The sequence below is a fragment of the Prunus avium genome, chromosome 5 (assembly GCF_965620075.1).
Source record: "Prunus avium chromosome 5, drPruAviu1.hap1.1, whole genome shotgun sequence".
NCBI lineage: Eukaryota > Viridiplantae > Streptophyta > Magnoliopsida > Rosales > Rosaceae > Prunus > Prunus avium.
In genome coordinates, this window is record NC_142288.1 from 12,815,868 (window position 1) to 12,830,274 (window position 14,407).

At 36.0% G+C, this 14,407-nt stretch overlaps 2 protein-coding genes across 2 annotated transcripts; one reads left to right on the forward strand and one right to left on the reverse strand.

Moving 5' to 3' along the window:
• The first annotated feature begins 4,115 nt into the window (after positions 1 to 4,115).
• ROPGEF14 (RHO guanyl-nucleotide exchange factor 14) lies at positions 4,116 to 10,585 on the forward strand. Its single transcript, XM_021956543.2, has 8 exons — positions 4,116 to 4,411; positions 5,457 to 5,623; positions 7,829 to 8,218; positions 8,484 to 8,638; positions 8,725 to 8,799; positions 8,921 to 9,190; positions 9,630 to 9,977; positions 10,128 to 10,585. Exons 2-8 carry the CDS (start codon positions 5,557 to 5,559, stop codon positions 10,500 to 10,502), a joined length of 1,680 nt encoding a protein of 559 aa, XP_021812235.1. The 5' UTR covers positions 4,116 to 4,411; positions 5,457 to 5,556; the 3' UTR covers positions 10,503 to 10,585.
• Positions 10,586 to 11,658: 1,073 nt separating this feature from the next.
• On the reverse strand, positions 11,659 to 13,597 carry LOC110755366 (glutathione S-transferase F13-like). Its single transcript, XM_021956545.2, has 3 exons — positions 13,262 to 13,597; positions 13,108 to 13,156; positions 11,659 to 12,302 (listed from the first exon to the last, which is right to left on the reverse strand). Exons 1-3 carry the CDS (start codon positions 13,406 to 13,408, stop codon positions 11,845 to 11,847), a joined length of 654 nt encoding a protein of 217 aa, XP_021812237.1. The 5' UTR covers positions 13,409 to 13,597; the 3' UTR covers positions 11,659 to 11,844.
• Positions 13,598 to 14,407: the final 810 nt, after the last annotated feature.

The following is a 14,407-nucleotide window of genomic DNA, read 5'->3' on the forward strand; positions in this document are numbered from 1 at the left end:
TAATTAAATTAATTTATTAAATTGTGAAACTACAATTTAGCCCTTGGGGTAGGGGTAATTTGGTCACTTTTTAATCCGGAATGATTTGGGGGAAATAAATGGCACCATTACATAGATTGTACCGAGATGACTCCGCAGACATATAGTGGGCTTGAATCAGAGTTGTAACGAAGAAATTACGATCAAAAGAAATGTAGTGGCATAACTGTAAATTTTTCAAAAAGGGTTTGATAAAAATCAAAAAACTCTCTCTCTCTCTCTCTCTCTCTCTCTCTCTTTCCCGTGCGACAGCAGCCCCCCCTTCAGATTTTGCTTCGCTGTCGCCTCCTCCTCCTCTTTCCATCCCGACCATTCCCAGCCGCCACCACCACAGCCGTATCTCGGCTGAAACTGCAAAAATTTGGCCGATTTTGACCTGTTTTTCTCATAGCTCTTTCGGACGTTTCTGGCTCCAAATTTTGCGATCTAGGTATGCTTTTTCATCCTCTCAATGTGTTATAGCTGATGGTTGGGTTGTTTAGGATCAATTTCTGCGTTTTGATTGTCAATTAAGTGATTGAAGTTTTAGCCGGTTTCGACCCTTGATTCTGGCCACTTTTTGGGGTTAGTCCAAGAACAAAAGTTGTTCCACTCAATGTCCTGATCATGTAGGTATAAGTCTTGACTGGCGGTTTGAAGATTTTCCAATTGCCGAAATCATTTTGGACAACCATGCTTTGCCGGCGGGTGTGGAGGCCCGTGGGCACTGTTTGGGTGTCCCTCTTGGTCCTAAAATGATCCACATGTCATCCCGAGCACAACTGTATGCTCTGATTTGAATTTGGTTATCGTTTGACCGTCAATCGGATATCGAATATTAGGGGTTATTCAGGTTCCACATGTTCGGACCGTTGGATTGACTCCAATTTAATATATGTTGATGTAAGCATCCCTAGGATTGTGTAGGAATTTGCGAATCGTGAATCGGAACCCCGGATGTTCCGATTCAATAACTTAAAGTTTGCATTAAACGATAACCGTCTGTTCGTGCGATCGTGAACGATCCGACCGTTCGATTCGGACCAAACTTGCAGGACATGCTTATTTAACCCTGTTCAACCCATAGGAACTTTCAGATCGAAAATCGGAGGTTGTGGGCCTGGTTGACTCATTATGGAAAGTTTGACCGCCAGGTTGACCGAGCGTCTTCTGAGGCTATCCATCATCCGAAACACATAGTTGGACTTTAGGAATGTCTCGTTCGTCATACACTTGCTTGAAACCTGAGAAAACTAGGATTTTATTTAAAGTTCTCGTTCGAAGTGCTTTATGTTAATCTAGCGCTCATGTTTGTAAATAGGTACTCCGGTTACTTGCACGCAGCAGGCGGGACCTTCTCAGGGTCTAGCAGCGTGGGATTATTTGTGAGTGGACTTTATTTTCAAATAATAAGCATTGTTTTATGATGGAAAAATTATGCATATGGATTTAATGGTTTATTGAATTCATTATATATTCAATTGTTGAACTTAATATTTTTGTAAAGTATTTGCGATATATTTGAGTTTTGGCATATTTGAGTATCTTGAATTTATATATATGGATTTTGAGAATTTCTAGCTATGGTTGGTTATGTGGGGTGTTGATGTGAGAATACGAAAAGAAAATGGATTTTAGTATGTCAGTTTGAAGTGCTATACGCACTACCCTATGTACCTTCCCGGATACTTGGAAATTTAGATACTTGGATATGTTTGAACTCGGGCACCCTTGACGGGGTGTTTCGTAGACCCTTAGCGGGGTTAGTTTGTGCGCAGGACTTGTCATAGGCATACGAGTATTGAGGATTCTGTTGTATGTGCTAGAGAGCTTAGTCCCAATTGGACGGCTCGTTCCCTAGCCACATGGTCAATTGAGGATTCTTCCATGTGGACTAGTCAAACAATCCTTCGATTGGATTGTTTCCCCAGTACAAACTAGGTGATGTCATACTTATATATTTATTTATATATTTATATATTTCATATTATGTATATATATATATATAACTATTCGTTTATTGTTATTTATCGGTGAGGATACTTTCTCACTCGCCGGGCACGCGTCTTGAGAGAATGGTTTGGGATTAGTATGAAAGTTTTGATTGGGTTGAGAAACTAATTATCATTATGGGATTCCAGATTTCGTGGTTTTGACCAAACTTTATATATATATATATATATATATATATATATATATATATATATATATATATATATATATATATCCATGATGGTTAGAGTGCATATGGTTTTCGGCATCGTTTTCTAACTGGTGGGGGTTATATTATGTTGGTTTCAACTATGAACTAAACTTTATTTTTGTCTACTCACACTTTTCTGTTTTGCGCTCCTCAGATAGTAGTTGACTGAGATGAGCAGCAGAGCCGAGCCCTGAGCTTTCGAACCTCGAGTTTCAGTAGTTTAAACTTTGTTCGTTCCTCTCCCGTTTAACTTTGTTATTGTTTGTAAACTGAAACTCTTAGATTGCTCTGTTATCGCCCGTGCTAGGGTTTGATTTGAGAGGCTGGAGGCCTTTGTTGTAAACTGTATGAATCCACCTTGTGCATGTTGCTTGTTGAGATATATTAATTGCATTTTTAACAGGTATAAATTTGGGGAATGTCCGTTTTTTAGGGAAGATTACCAAATTTTCGGTAGAAAGTCTCATTTCTTAGTAAGTGGGCCCGACATCGGTTTGATGTCGGAACTATTACGGGATTCGTCCTTGATTTCGAGGAATTCGGGGCAGGTCCTGTCATAATTAACCCGCTAATGAATCATATGTGAAGGAAAAAAATGAAACATAGATACACGTTTGTTAATGCAACAAAGAGAACAATTCCAATATATATATTTGAGAATTAATAGCTAATCAACAAAGACGTCGCAACCTTCTTGACAATGAAGGGAAATATAAGATTGGGAAGTAAGTAGAAGCTTTTTGTATATATATATATATTTTTTTTCTAATTTGGAATTTGCATAGGAATTAACAAAACTGTGAAAAAAAAAAAAACATTAAACCAAATATTAAAAATAAAAATAAAAATTTACATATCGAATTGCCCAACCCAATTGAGAGATGAGAGAAAGAAATCAAAACTCCAGATATATAGCAAATGAAGAGCGAAATGACTAAATAAAATAAATATATGAGAGAAATCAAACATCATGGATATATATAGTCTTAAATAAAGAGAATCATAGAATGAGAGAAAGATTCGTATACCTTTTTCATTTCATACGAAAGCTAGTTGGTGAAAGATGATCAAACCTTAAACAAAAGAAAGGTCTGAGATGTTTCTAAGAGTGAATATAGGTCCCATATCTAAGGGTCGAAGGTAGTGGGAAGGCATCGATAGGGAGAATTAGAAATGGAAGAGAGGGAATTGCTCGATTTGGGATTTCTAGGGAGAAATCATTTACTTATATAGTGTTTTTTTTTGGGTAAATAATTTAAATGCTACATTGTCAAACATCGAATCAAGGCATTCATATATAATTTGAGTACTGCTAAATGAATCCTAAAATTAACTGAATATACCTAATTACCAAATTATTTATTAAATTACTAATTTACCCTAAAACAAAAAGAAAGATTACTCTTTATATACATACAATGCAAAGTTGACCATCGCCTTCGCCTCTTACCGGTTAGTAGGTTGTGAACCGAATACAAGTTTGTGTGTCTATAGAAACATCAAAATCAAGAATAGTAAAGATCATAAAACGTAAAGCAATTCAACTAAATACAAGTTACAACTCAAAAGATTTGAAAAAGAGCTCTATTATTTTTTCTTCAAATTCAAATATGCTTTGGGTAAATGGCAATTATGGATCCCATTCCGATTTGTGTTTTCGAAATTACAATTCGGCGCTACCTATTAGATCTCACCAAGTCTTCTTTGGGCCCACTAGCATCATGTCAGGTGGACCCTCCTGCAAATCTCTTTCAGATATCCTGACCGTGTAAGTGTCATTTCGGTCCACTGGTTTCTGGGTCCCAGATGTTGTGGACGGTCAAGATGGAGTTTGGATGCGTTCAAAAACAGGAGAGGAGCCTCTCAAAAAGCTTGTTTTCTTTTTTCTTTTTGGGTTATGTCCCTGTTTTTCTTCCTCTCTACTGTATCTCTGAAAAGCATCCATTCCTCTCTATTAAATGCCACAGCCCCCATATTCTTTCCTTCACTCCCACAATCACATTTCTACTCTCTCTCTCTCTCTAAAAATCAATACCTTCACACTCTCAGTCATATCAAATGTATACACAAATCACAAAATGTATGAGTGGTTTCTTTGGGGGTGTTTGTTGCTTAATTTATTGAAGTAGTTGCAGTTGGAAGAAGAAGTGATGAGCTTGGGAAGATTCATTGGCACTTGACAAATTGAAGGTAAGCAAATGTTCATATATATGCTTGCTTCACCAACCACCACCAACCAAAATGCACTATTTTTTTTCTCCAATTCTGTGTTGGTCCTTTCCTTTTTCTCTTGGGTTTTCCAAGTTTGTGTTTCAGCTTTTAAGTGATTTCATAATAATAATCCAGAATGATGAAGATTATAGCATTTGTGTTCAAAATGAGTGAGATTTTAATTTTGTGATTTTTTCTGATCTCTGTGTAAATGCAGGGACCGATCTCAGGCTTTTGAATGCTTTTTGTGAGATGTGACTTTAAATAAAAAAGAAAAAAAAAACCCTTCTTCATCTTTTTGAGATTTGATTGTCAGTCCAAAAAGCACTCATTATAATCAGTCTCTTCAGTTTTACTTGCAAAGATCTTTTCCTTTAAAGTTCACTAAAAGGCTGTTTATCCAAAAAGAAAAACAAAGTTTCATTTGAAAGTCACTCATGAGAAGAAAAGTAATGTACCAATTGAACCACCAGTCAAAAAAAAAAAAAAAAAAAACCTTCTTCCCCTTTCCCAGATTTTAGGCCACTTCAAAAAAAAATTGAAAAAATGTTTCCGTTAAGAGGAGCAAAGGAAAAGAAATAAACTTGTCAGATTGCTTGACTTCTAAACGTGTCATAGGTGCTTTAGCTTGGTAGATGTTGACTCAATAATGTTTTGCACATGCCTACCACACTGGGTTTTATATATAAATATATGTGTTAAATCTTAAATAACTAATTAAATATGCACATACATACATAATACACATGTTAGTGAAGTGAGCTAAAGGCACGCAACTGGGTATTGGCCTTTCAAAGTCATATTGAGTCCCAGTATAAATTTAATAATGCCTATCTACCAATGTATTTTTTTTAAATCTAAATGACGGGATGAGAGATTCGAACTTAGGTGCACCCTAGCAAACTCGCCTAACCCACTTCTGCACCTATCTAGCAATGCTTAATATATATATATTTTATAAAGGTTATAATTTAGTGGATTCTAATACATTTTGTTCTTGATTGGGAATGATTGATATGTATAGAGCGTGGTGACTCAGCTTTTATTGCTTGAGCATACTTCGGAATCATTGTTTTGGTGCCTCAGCTTTCAATAACAAAAAGATCAAAAAGGGTTTAGCAAGGATGAGGAAAGGGCTTGCATGTTGCACCCGGGACAGAGAGATTAGCATCGACTTTGATGAGCAAGAGAGTAAGTTTTAAAATATTTTAGTATTCAATATTTTATGGGAGTAGTTATTCTCCCTTATTATTATTATGATTATTCAATTGTTCCGTGATTTAAGATATATGGTCACTTTAGTAGGCAGTATATGACAAACAAATTGTGCAACTTTGGAAATTTTTAGGCTTTTATTTGTCATGTCTAATGTACCTACTTCCTACCACATGGGTGCAGACTGTATATTTTGTTTTTTTAGTTTTTATTTTTGGTGAATTGAAAAGCTGGGTTTTGCGTAAGGGGCCGGGAATGAGTGGCCCCAACCAGTTGTGTACTGTATTTATATTTCTGAGTAGCAAAATTTATGGTACCATTGGTAGACTTTAATGTTCTTGTCTCCGGGAAGTGAAGACCAAATGCATTTTCACTATTCATTTTTGTTTTGTTTTGTTTTTTTTCTGAACACTATTCATGTATTTTTATTTTATTTCTTTAGTATTCTTTGATGTGAAGGAGTAACATAAACATGTCATTCTCATGTTTTGAAATCAGTTTGAATCTTGAAATTTGAAGGCCAGTAGGTAATGATAGTTAATGTTAGGATCATGTCAAGAGAAGGTAGCTATAAAAAATTAAAGATGATATATCAATGTCTGTATTTTCATGGCAAAAGGTACTGTAAGTGGGCCTGCTTATGGGTTTACGTATTTTCATACATGCAAACTACATGGTGCTCTATGTCCCATACTTTGAACCTTTTGGCTTTGTTTTAGCATGGAAAGAATCTTCTGTCTTTGTTTCTTTTTATCTTTCTTTTTTGTGTGTTCGAAATAAGATAGAGATATCATAACTGAAACGACTGTGATTTATCAATAGGACCCCAAAATTTCATGATTCTAATTATTTGATTGAAATGGGTGGACCCAGCAATATATGGTAGTGTCCACTGAATGAGACAATGACTTAAGTAAGTGGGACACACAAAAGTCATTGTCTTTGTATGCATGACTTTTCATCTGAAAAGTTTAATGCAATATTTGGTAGGGATTTTATTTCCTCCGTTGATCAATGATCTCCTTCCAGGTTTTATATGTATTCTTTCATTGTGTTTTCATTAGAATCTTAACCACTACCACACTATGGTTAAGAGAAACGTACTGATAGATAAATTATAATTACCATCTTAAGCAGGCCATGTTTTCTTTAACCTGTCTGTTCAGAAAAGAATATTTTCAAGCCAAAGAACACCTATCAGTCTATTTTGGATGGTTCTGGGAAGGTTCCTTGCTGCTTTGCTCCAATTTGTATGAGTTGGGAAGTTTCTACTTTGAATTAGAATCTTTGTTCTTATTAAAATTTGAACAGTGATCAAAGGTAGATTCCTTTGCCATCTCTTCCAAATTGTACCTAGTTCCAGTGGTGGATTCACTAAGGGGCAAAAGGGGTCAACTGACCCCACAAATTTAATTATCTTTCCATACATTTTAGGTGTTTGGCCTTTGATTTCTTGGTTTTGTTTCTTAAGAGATGGGGGAAGTTGTTTGACAAAATGCCTTCAAGTGGCAACTAAATTTCCTAAAGAGTAAATCAATGGATGAATGATAGGCCACTGCAGTTAACCTCCATGAGGACTGAGAGCTTCTTAATCTCGCCTCCATGAGGAAAAATTCCTGGATCCACTACTCTCTCTGTTGGGAAGTAACTCAACATAGGCTACCAGACTGGACAGATAAATAGTTTCTAAGGAATTTTTGCTGAATAGGCTGGGGATCTGGATATTTTTGCACGCCCATTTAAACATACCTATGGAACATTTAAGGAATGGTTTCTGACTTATGGTTTCAAACAGGGAAAAAGAAAGAATTGTATTAGGATTGAAGTTTACTAGACGTGATTCTTCTTATCTGTCTGCTGCTTAGAACATTACATTGCACAAAAGATTTGAGGATTAGTTTGAGACAATTCCTATTTTAATAAGAACAAGAAGTCATCATGCTTCCATTTTTCTTATGGAACCTGCATTATCATAGCTTATGGAGTGACTAAACTCATATCATAGCTTCTTTGTTACCAAACTTGTGGCTGACATTGTGTTTCTTTTTTTCTGCTGAAAAACTATGTTTTAGTGGTTCCAAGAAAAAAATTCAAGCATATTACTCCAATTTTATGTGTCTTTTTATCCTCTTCCACTGTTTAGTTGCACTTCTCTGATGAGATGAAACTTGAACCTTTCAGGGATAATGACATACAATGGACTTGAAAATTGCATTCTCAACGGCCAATCTCTCGAAAATGAAAGCACAACAAGCAGAGGAGATGGGTTTGCAACTGACTCACTGGATGATGATGCTTCAACCTGTTCTTCAGGGAAAGATGCTTTTGGATCATTCTCTTCAAAATGGTTGACAGTGAACAGAGATGAACAAAGACTGGATGAATGGGAGCCCTTAGACAGCCCCCACCATTTCTATGTCAAAGAAAAACCATCTTATGTTCTTCAGAATTCAGACGTGGAGGAAATGAAAGAAAAATTTTCAAAGCTGTTATTAGGTGAAGATGTCACAGGAGGATACAAGGGCCTCAGCACAGCGGTAGCACTGTCAAATGCCATCACAAATCTAGCAGGTTTGCTTTATATTTGCTTCTCTCACCAGCGGAAAAAGGGATCTTCGTAACCTTTATATGTTTTCCCATGATTTTGTACTGGTGTAGAAAGAAAATGGTAGAATACTCAATAGGACATACAATATTGTCTATTCATGTGGCTCATGAGATTGACATTCATTAAGAACAACCAACATACTCATCAAAATTATTGGCATAAATTGTCTTCATAATTGATACAGAACGTATTCATCACATTGATATGGACATAAAATTGCACTTGCAGCAACGGTTTTTGGAGAGCTGTGGAAACTGGAACCACTACCTGAAGAGAGAAAAAGCAAATGGCGAAGAGAAATGGACTGGTTGCTCTCCCCTACGAACTATATGGTTGAGCTGGTTCCTGCTAAGCAAAATGGTGCAAATGGTCGGATGTTAGAGGTACCTTTCAGTTCAGTTGTGTTTATATTGAGTCGTCACATGTAATACAGGATGATGAGATGTGTGACTGATTCTTATTTCTGCAGATTATGACCCCAAAAGCCCGTGCAGACATACACATGAATCTTCCAGCACTTCAAAAGTTGGACTCCATGCTTATTGTAGGTGGTCTCTTCATTGCCAACAATATCCATGGGATGGAACTTTACTTTTTTTTTTTTAATGTTTATTTTCACTTTAACTATTGACTTGTGTTCCCCTTATTAATCTTCAATTTTTCAGGAGACACTTGAGTCAATGGTCAATACTGAGTTTTGGTATGCAGAATGTGGTAGCCGGGCAGAAGGAAGGAGCAAAGTTTCACGTCAGAGCAAGAGATGGTGGCTCCCAGTACCCCAAGTACAAGCTACTGGGCTGTCTGATACAGCAAAACAGAAATTGCTGAATCAGGGTAGGGTGGTTCATCAAGTATTCAAGGCTGCCAGATCCATCAATGAAAGTGTTCTGCTTGAAATGCCTGTGCCAACTGTTATCAGGGATGCACTTCCGAAGGTAATGAAGCTTTTTTTCTATCAGAGCATTCTTAATTACGTACAACATATCAAATTTTTTAATTTGGGAAAATCAAAAGCTAATCCGAGTAAAAATCATCATGTGCTTGATAATTATACATATTATGCTCTTCTGATCATTGTGAAGATCAATTCAGTATGGGCTGGTTTTAGTTTTACTTGTACATATGAAGACATTGAGTCAACATATTGCTAAGCTTTGGTGCAGAGTAGTTCCCATCTCAACTTCTAAAACAAACTCTATATTGTTCTTTTCTTATGAAGGATGGTGATTAAACAGTAGATTAGCTAGCAGGATGAACTAACCTTGTAGTTTGTTCCACAAAGTAACTTTAAAGGAAAAAGAAGCAGATTCTTCTTTTTTGACTGAGTAGACCTTGTTGAGTTGGTCATAATTATATTTCTTTTCATGTATTAAGTCTGGAAAAGCAAGCCTTGGTGAGGAACTATACAGGGTCTTAACTGCAGAAACAAACTCAGCTGAGGAAATGGTCAATTCACTTAACCTAAAATCTGAACACAATGCCCTTGAGGTCATTAACCGGCTGGAAGCTGCTGTATTTTCATGGAAAGAAAGAATTACAGAACAAGTTAGTGGTAGATCTCCTGTTCGAACATCTTGGTCCTTCATTAAGGATCCGTTGTCTGAGATTGATAAGACGGAGTCACTATTGGACCGAGCAGAAGTACTTTTACAACAGCTGAAAACCAGATATCCCAACCTTCCCCAAACTTTTCTTGATGTTACAAAAGTCCAATATGGCAAGGTAAGCTTCATAACCATCCATTAGATAAAGGCTTGACTATTTGATTGGAAAATCAACATTGATCATTGAATTTCATAAATTTCTTCATGTTGCATTATCGTAAACTTGCAGAAGCATGATAAATTTTGGTCACCTTCCTAATTTCTACAGGATGTTGGGCATTCAATTCTGGAAGCATATTCTCGAGTACTTGGAAACTTGGCTTTCAGCATACTGTCTAGAGTAGGAGATGTTTTGCAAGAAGATGCTTTGAACAATCCCAATTCATTTACAGCATCAAGTTACTTTCCATGGATTAATATCAGCCATAACTCTTCAATGGCTGGCCAAAACATTAGATACTCATTCATTGATGGGAACAAGGGGGATCGCCGATGTTCTGATTCGACTTTGAGTAGTATCGACTTAGAATTTTCTTACAGTGTGGCTAAAGACAGCCTTGTGACGGCAACACCAAGTCGAGCACGAGTATGGTGCATTGGTAGAGAGGCTTGTGTGAGTGTTTCCCCTACAAACTCCCCTTGATGAGAAAAGTATGGTCTGAAGCAACTCTTATTGTAAATGATTATCATATATGCATAATGGATTACCAATCCATTTTAGGTCGACTCTTTGAATAGTATACCCATAGCTTTGCTTCTATGCATGCATTTTGCTAGCAAGAATATGGAGAAATAATATTTCAGGAGTAAATAGAGTTGTTAAGGTGATAAATTAATTGATCAAGGTTCAGAATTATGGTTACTGATGTTTGTTGTGGCAAAGTATCACCCCACCAAGTGCCTTCTCAAAAGTAATAGTTTGTTGGACGAACAGGGCGCGGTGTATTTGCAATTTTAAAGGTTGTTTTAATTCTGCCAATTTTAAAAGATTGGAACCAAACTGTTACAGGCCCCAAAAGCCATAGAGATGCAAAGTGTAATTGAGCCACAAAAATGCATTGGATACAATCAAAGGCCCATTAAACCTGAGGGATGCATCTGTTAAAGTTGGTGCTGTTTATTATTACTAGCCTCTCCGCACGCGCTTCTGCGCCTGCGAGAGGCTTTTTTAAAAAAAAATTAAAATTTATTTTAGAATTAAAAAAGATAATGGGTAGTTGTGTTCTATAAAAATAGGCCATTATCTGATTTTTCTTTTAATTTTAATTTTTTTAAATATGAAAAAGTGTGAATTTACCATATTATCCTTATTTAATTAATAATTTCAATTCTTAATATTTGCATTAATCAAGGGCATTTTCTGGTATTTTGAATGTTTCACCACTCTCTGCCTTTTGCTTTATATATATAGATTATTTTCGAATTCGGGTTCAAAATGAAGAGCACATCCGCTCTAACCAACTTGGCAAAGCTCATATTTGCAAGTTACTACTGTTTATGAGGTACCATTAATGATCCAAATTGGAGGTTGCCAGTGATTTTTTTGGTCACCATGGTGGCTGCGGCTTCTTGATCTTTTTTTTTTCTTGGTTGAAGTTTAAAATTATTTTTATTTATAGTTTTAAAGAAGAAAGAAGGTTAGCTTTGGTGTATTTTAAAACATTGCGGGTGTCCAGAGAAAGAGAAAAGAAAAAGGTCTGGGTTGGGTTGGGTGTTATGAGAAACAAGGGTTTGCAGAGACCACCATTTAATATTAATTTGTAAACAGAACCCAGCCCAAAGCAAATATAAAAACAAAAACAATATTAAGCCCAAAAATGTAGTGTTATAATGGATTATTCAACAAAAGCAACCCCACAATAATGTTATTGGTTATTCCAGTGGAGAGAGAGAGAGAGAGAGAGAGAGAGAATTCTAGTCTGCCTCCTTCCAAATATCCATTAAACCCTAAACCTATTAGCAGTTTTCTAGTTTCCATTATTCATTCACTTCTGTCCTATGGTCATGACCTCAGCCACCTTCTTGAAAGCAGGCCTAGAAGAAATGTCCTCCCACCAAGCCTTAACATGGGGGCGCTCATTGACCAACGAAGCCCATGGAGTCTTCATGAAATAATGAGTGTAGGGAAGGTGGTTTAGGTCAGCAAGGCTATAGAAATCACCAGCCAAGTACTTGGTGCTGCTCAGCCTGGCCTCGTACACATCCAGCACTTTCGCAAGCTTCTCGAGGTTGGCGTCGATGACCGCTTGATCTGGTGTCATGCCGTACATTGGCGCCACCAAATATTGGAAGACAATGGCAGAGATTGCAGGGTTGAAGTTCTGAGACTCCGCTTCTGTCCAGACCTTCACTAATGCAGCCTCTTTCAGGTTGTTGTGCCTAATCAGATCGGCACCAGTGTCCTTGAATTTCTCAGCCACATATGCTGTGATAGCTCTAGACTCTGCCATTCAATAAAACAATTTGTTCCACAAATGAGTACGGAAAGAAACTAAAAGCTTCAATATATGCGCACACAAAAAAGTCAGATGGTTAAGGACACTACTTCCCGTTCTTTAGAAGAAGACGATTCTCTTGTTCCTGCAAATCACAGATTGACACATTTGCAAAAATAATTCATCAAAAACACAAAACATTTTGCACACATGTCAAACTGTAATTGATAGTGAAAGTAGGAGTTCCAAATTCCAAGAAAGTATTTTCGTTCTTGCGGTTATTGTGTTATGTTGGTATTCAAATTCGTAACAAAGAAACCAAAGTCATAAAATAATCATGGGTATTATGAATACATTATAGACTATAGTAAAGGTACACTCAGAATGTTCTCCAAAAAATATTATAAAAAAGGTTCCTCAAAAAATTGAATCAAAATAGGAAGGGTTCGGATAAGATTGATGCAAGACAAACATTTATAAATAGCTTTTTATTTTTGTTTTTCCGATTGTTTTCCCCACTCCTCCAATCGTACAGTCCTTTATTGATTTTCCGTTACAGATTCCATGATCTTTAGTTTGTGAAACGGCTTATTCATTTAAAAATTTAAAAACTGCTGGACGTAGAAGAATGTTGCCTAATTTCAATCAAATTCAAGAGTGCAATTCACAGAGGGTGCATGGTTTGAAAATAAAATCATGAAGATCGCTGCATTAATCCAGATCTCCAGGAGAAGGGGAACGAAAGGGAGGATCTAGAGCAATATTATCAATTATACATACTGTTCTATATATAATAAATTGAAGAATAATTACCAAAAAGAGTAAGATCACCATCTTCTAGCACTGGAATCTGTCCAAAGGGCTGCAAACGAAACCAAATCAGAAATAAAAAAAAGGCTACGAAAAAGAATGACTTGTGCGATTAATTGAATTGAAACATCACAAAAAAAGAAGAAGAAATAATTACATTTTTGGCGAGGAAAGCAGGCTGCTTGTGTTCTCCAGCAGGAAGGTTGACAGGGACGAGCTCGAAATCCAAGCTTTTTTCATGGAAAATGGTTAAGACACGACCGGTGCATGTTGAGAGGGGAAGGCCATGAAGCTTGAGTGCCATTTGTTGTTTTGTGTGTGATTGTTGAGGAGAATATCAAAGATGAAAGGTGGAGATGGGGAGGGTCTTGATTCTTTATTTATTTATACAAATTACTGAGGGGCTTCTCTTGTGCTTGGTTCGTGTTAGGTAGTATTTACTAGTTGCGCTGTAGATTTCCTTCCAAGAAATCTCCACAATTACAAAATTTCTGACATTCCTTCGCAATTAGGAAAGAAAGTAATTAAATCAAAATAACATTTCGTACTGCTATTACTATAGAAAGAATTTACATATATATATAAATTTCATATCTGATTAGTATATCGAGTTTTTTTTTTTTTTCAACAAGGGTCGGTTTGTTATGCAGGTTTTAAAAAAGTTCATTTTATTTTGTGTTGCTAAAAAATTACCAGTTTAAGCATTTGGTAAATTGTATTTTAAATTTCTTTTTGGTAAATTTTATTATAAAAGTGATGTCACTGTGTATAATCACTAAAATGTACACGATGTTAAAAATGTTACGTCCTAATCAGATTCGTAAAGAAAGTATATTGACTTGTGTTTATACTTTTTTCTTAACCTTCAATTTGCCAAATGCAAAAATAAAAATGAAAGATCAACAGAAAAAAAAAAAGAAGTTTTATTAGTTCTTTAAAAATAATCCCATTGTGGAGTACACTACAAATTTTATTTCAATGATAAGAATTGTCTATTTTTCAAGTATTCATTAATAAATTTCCTTCTAATAAATCTCCAGAATTACCTGATTTCCTAGATTCCTTCGCAATTAGTAAAGAAAGTAATTAAATCAAAATAACATCTCTTATCGCAATTACTATAGAAAGTATTTATATAAAAAGAAAAAATAAATAAAAGTTCATATTAGTACATAAAGTTTTTTTTTCTTCAACAAGGGTAAGTTTGTATTGATGTAGTTTTTTTTAGTACAAGTGATAGTCTAAACTAGAAGGGGGAGGGGAGTTTCTCACACACTATCAAGGTGCCATAGAAATTCGAACC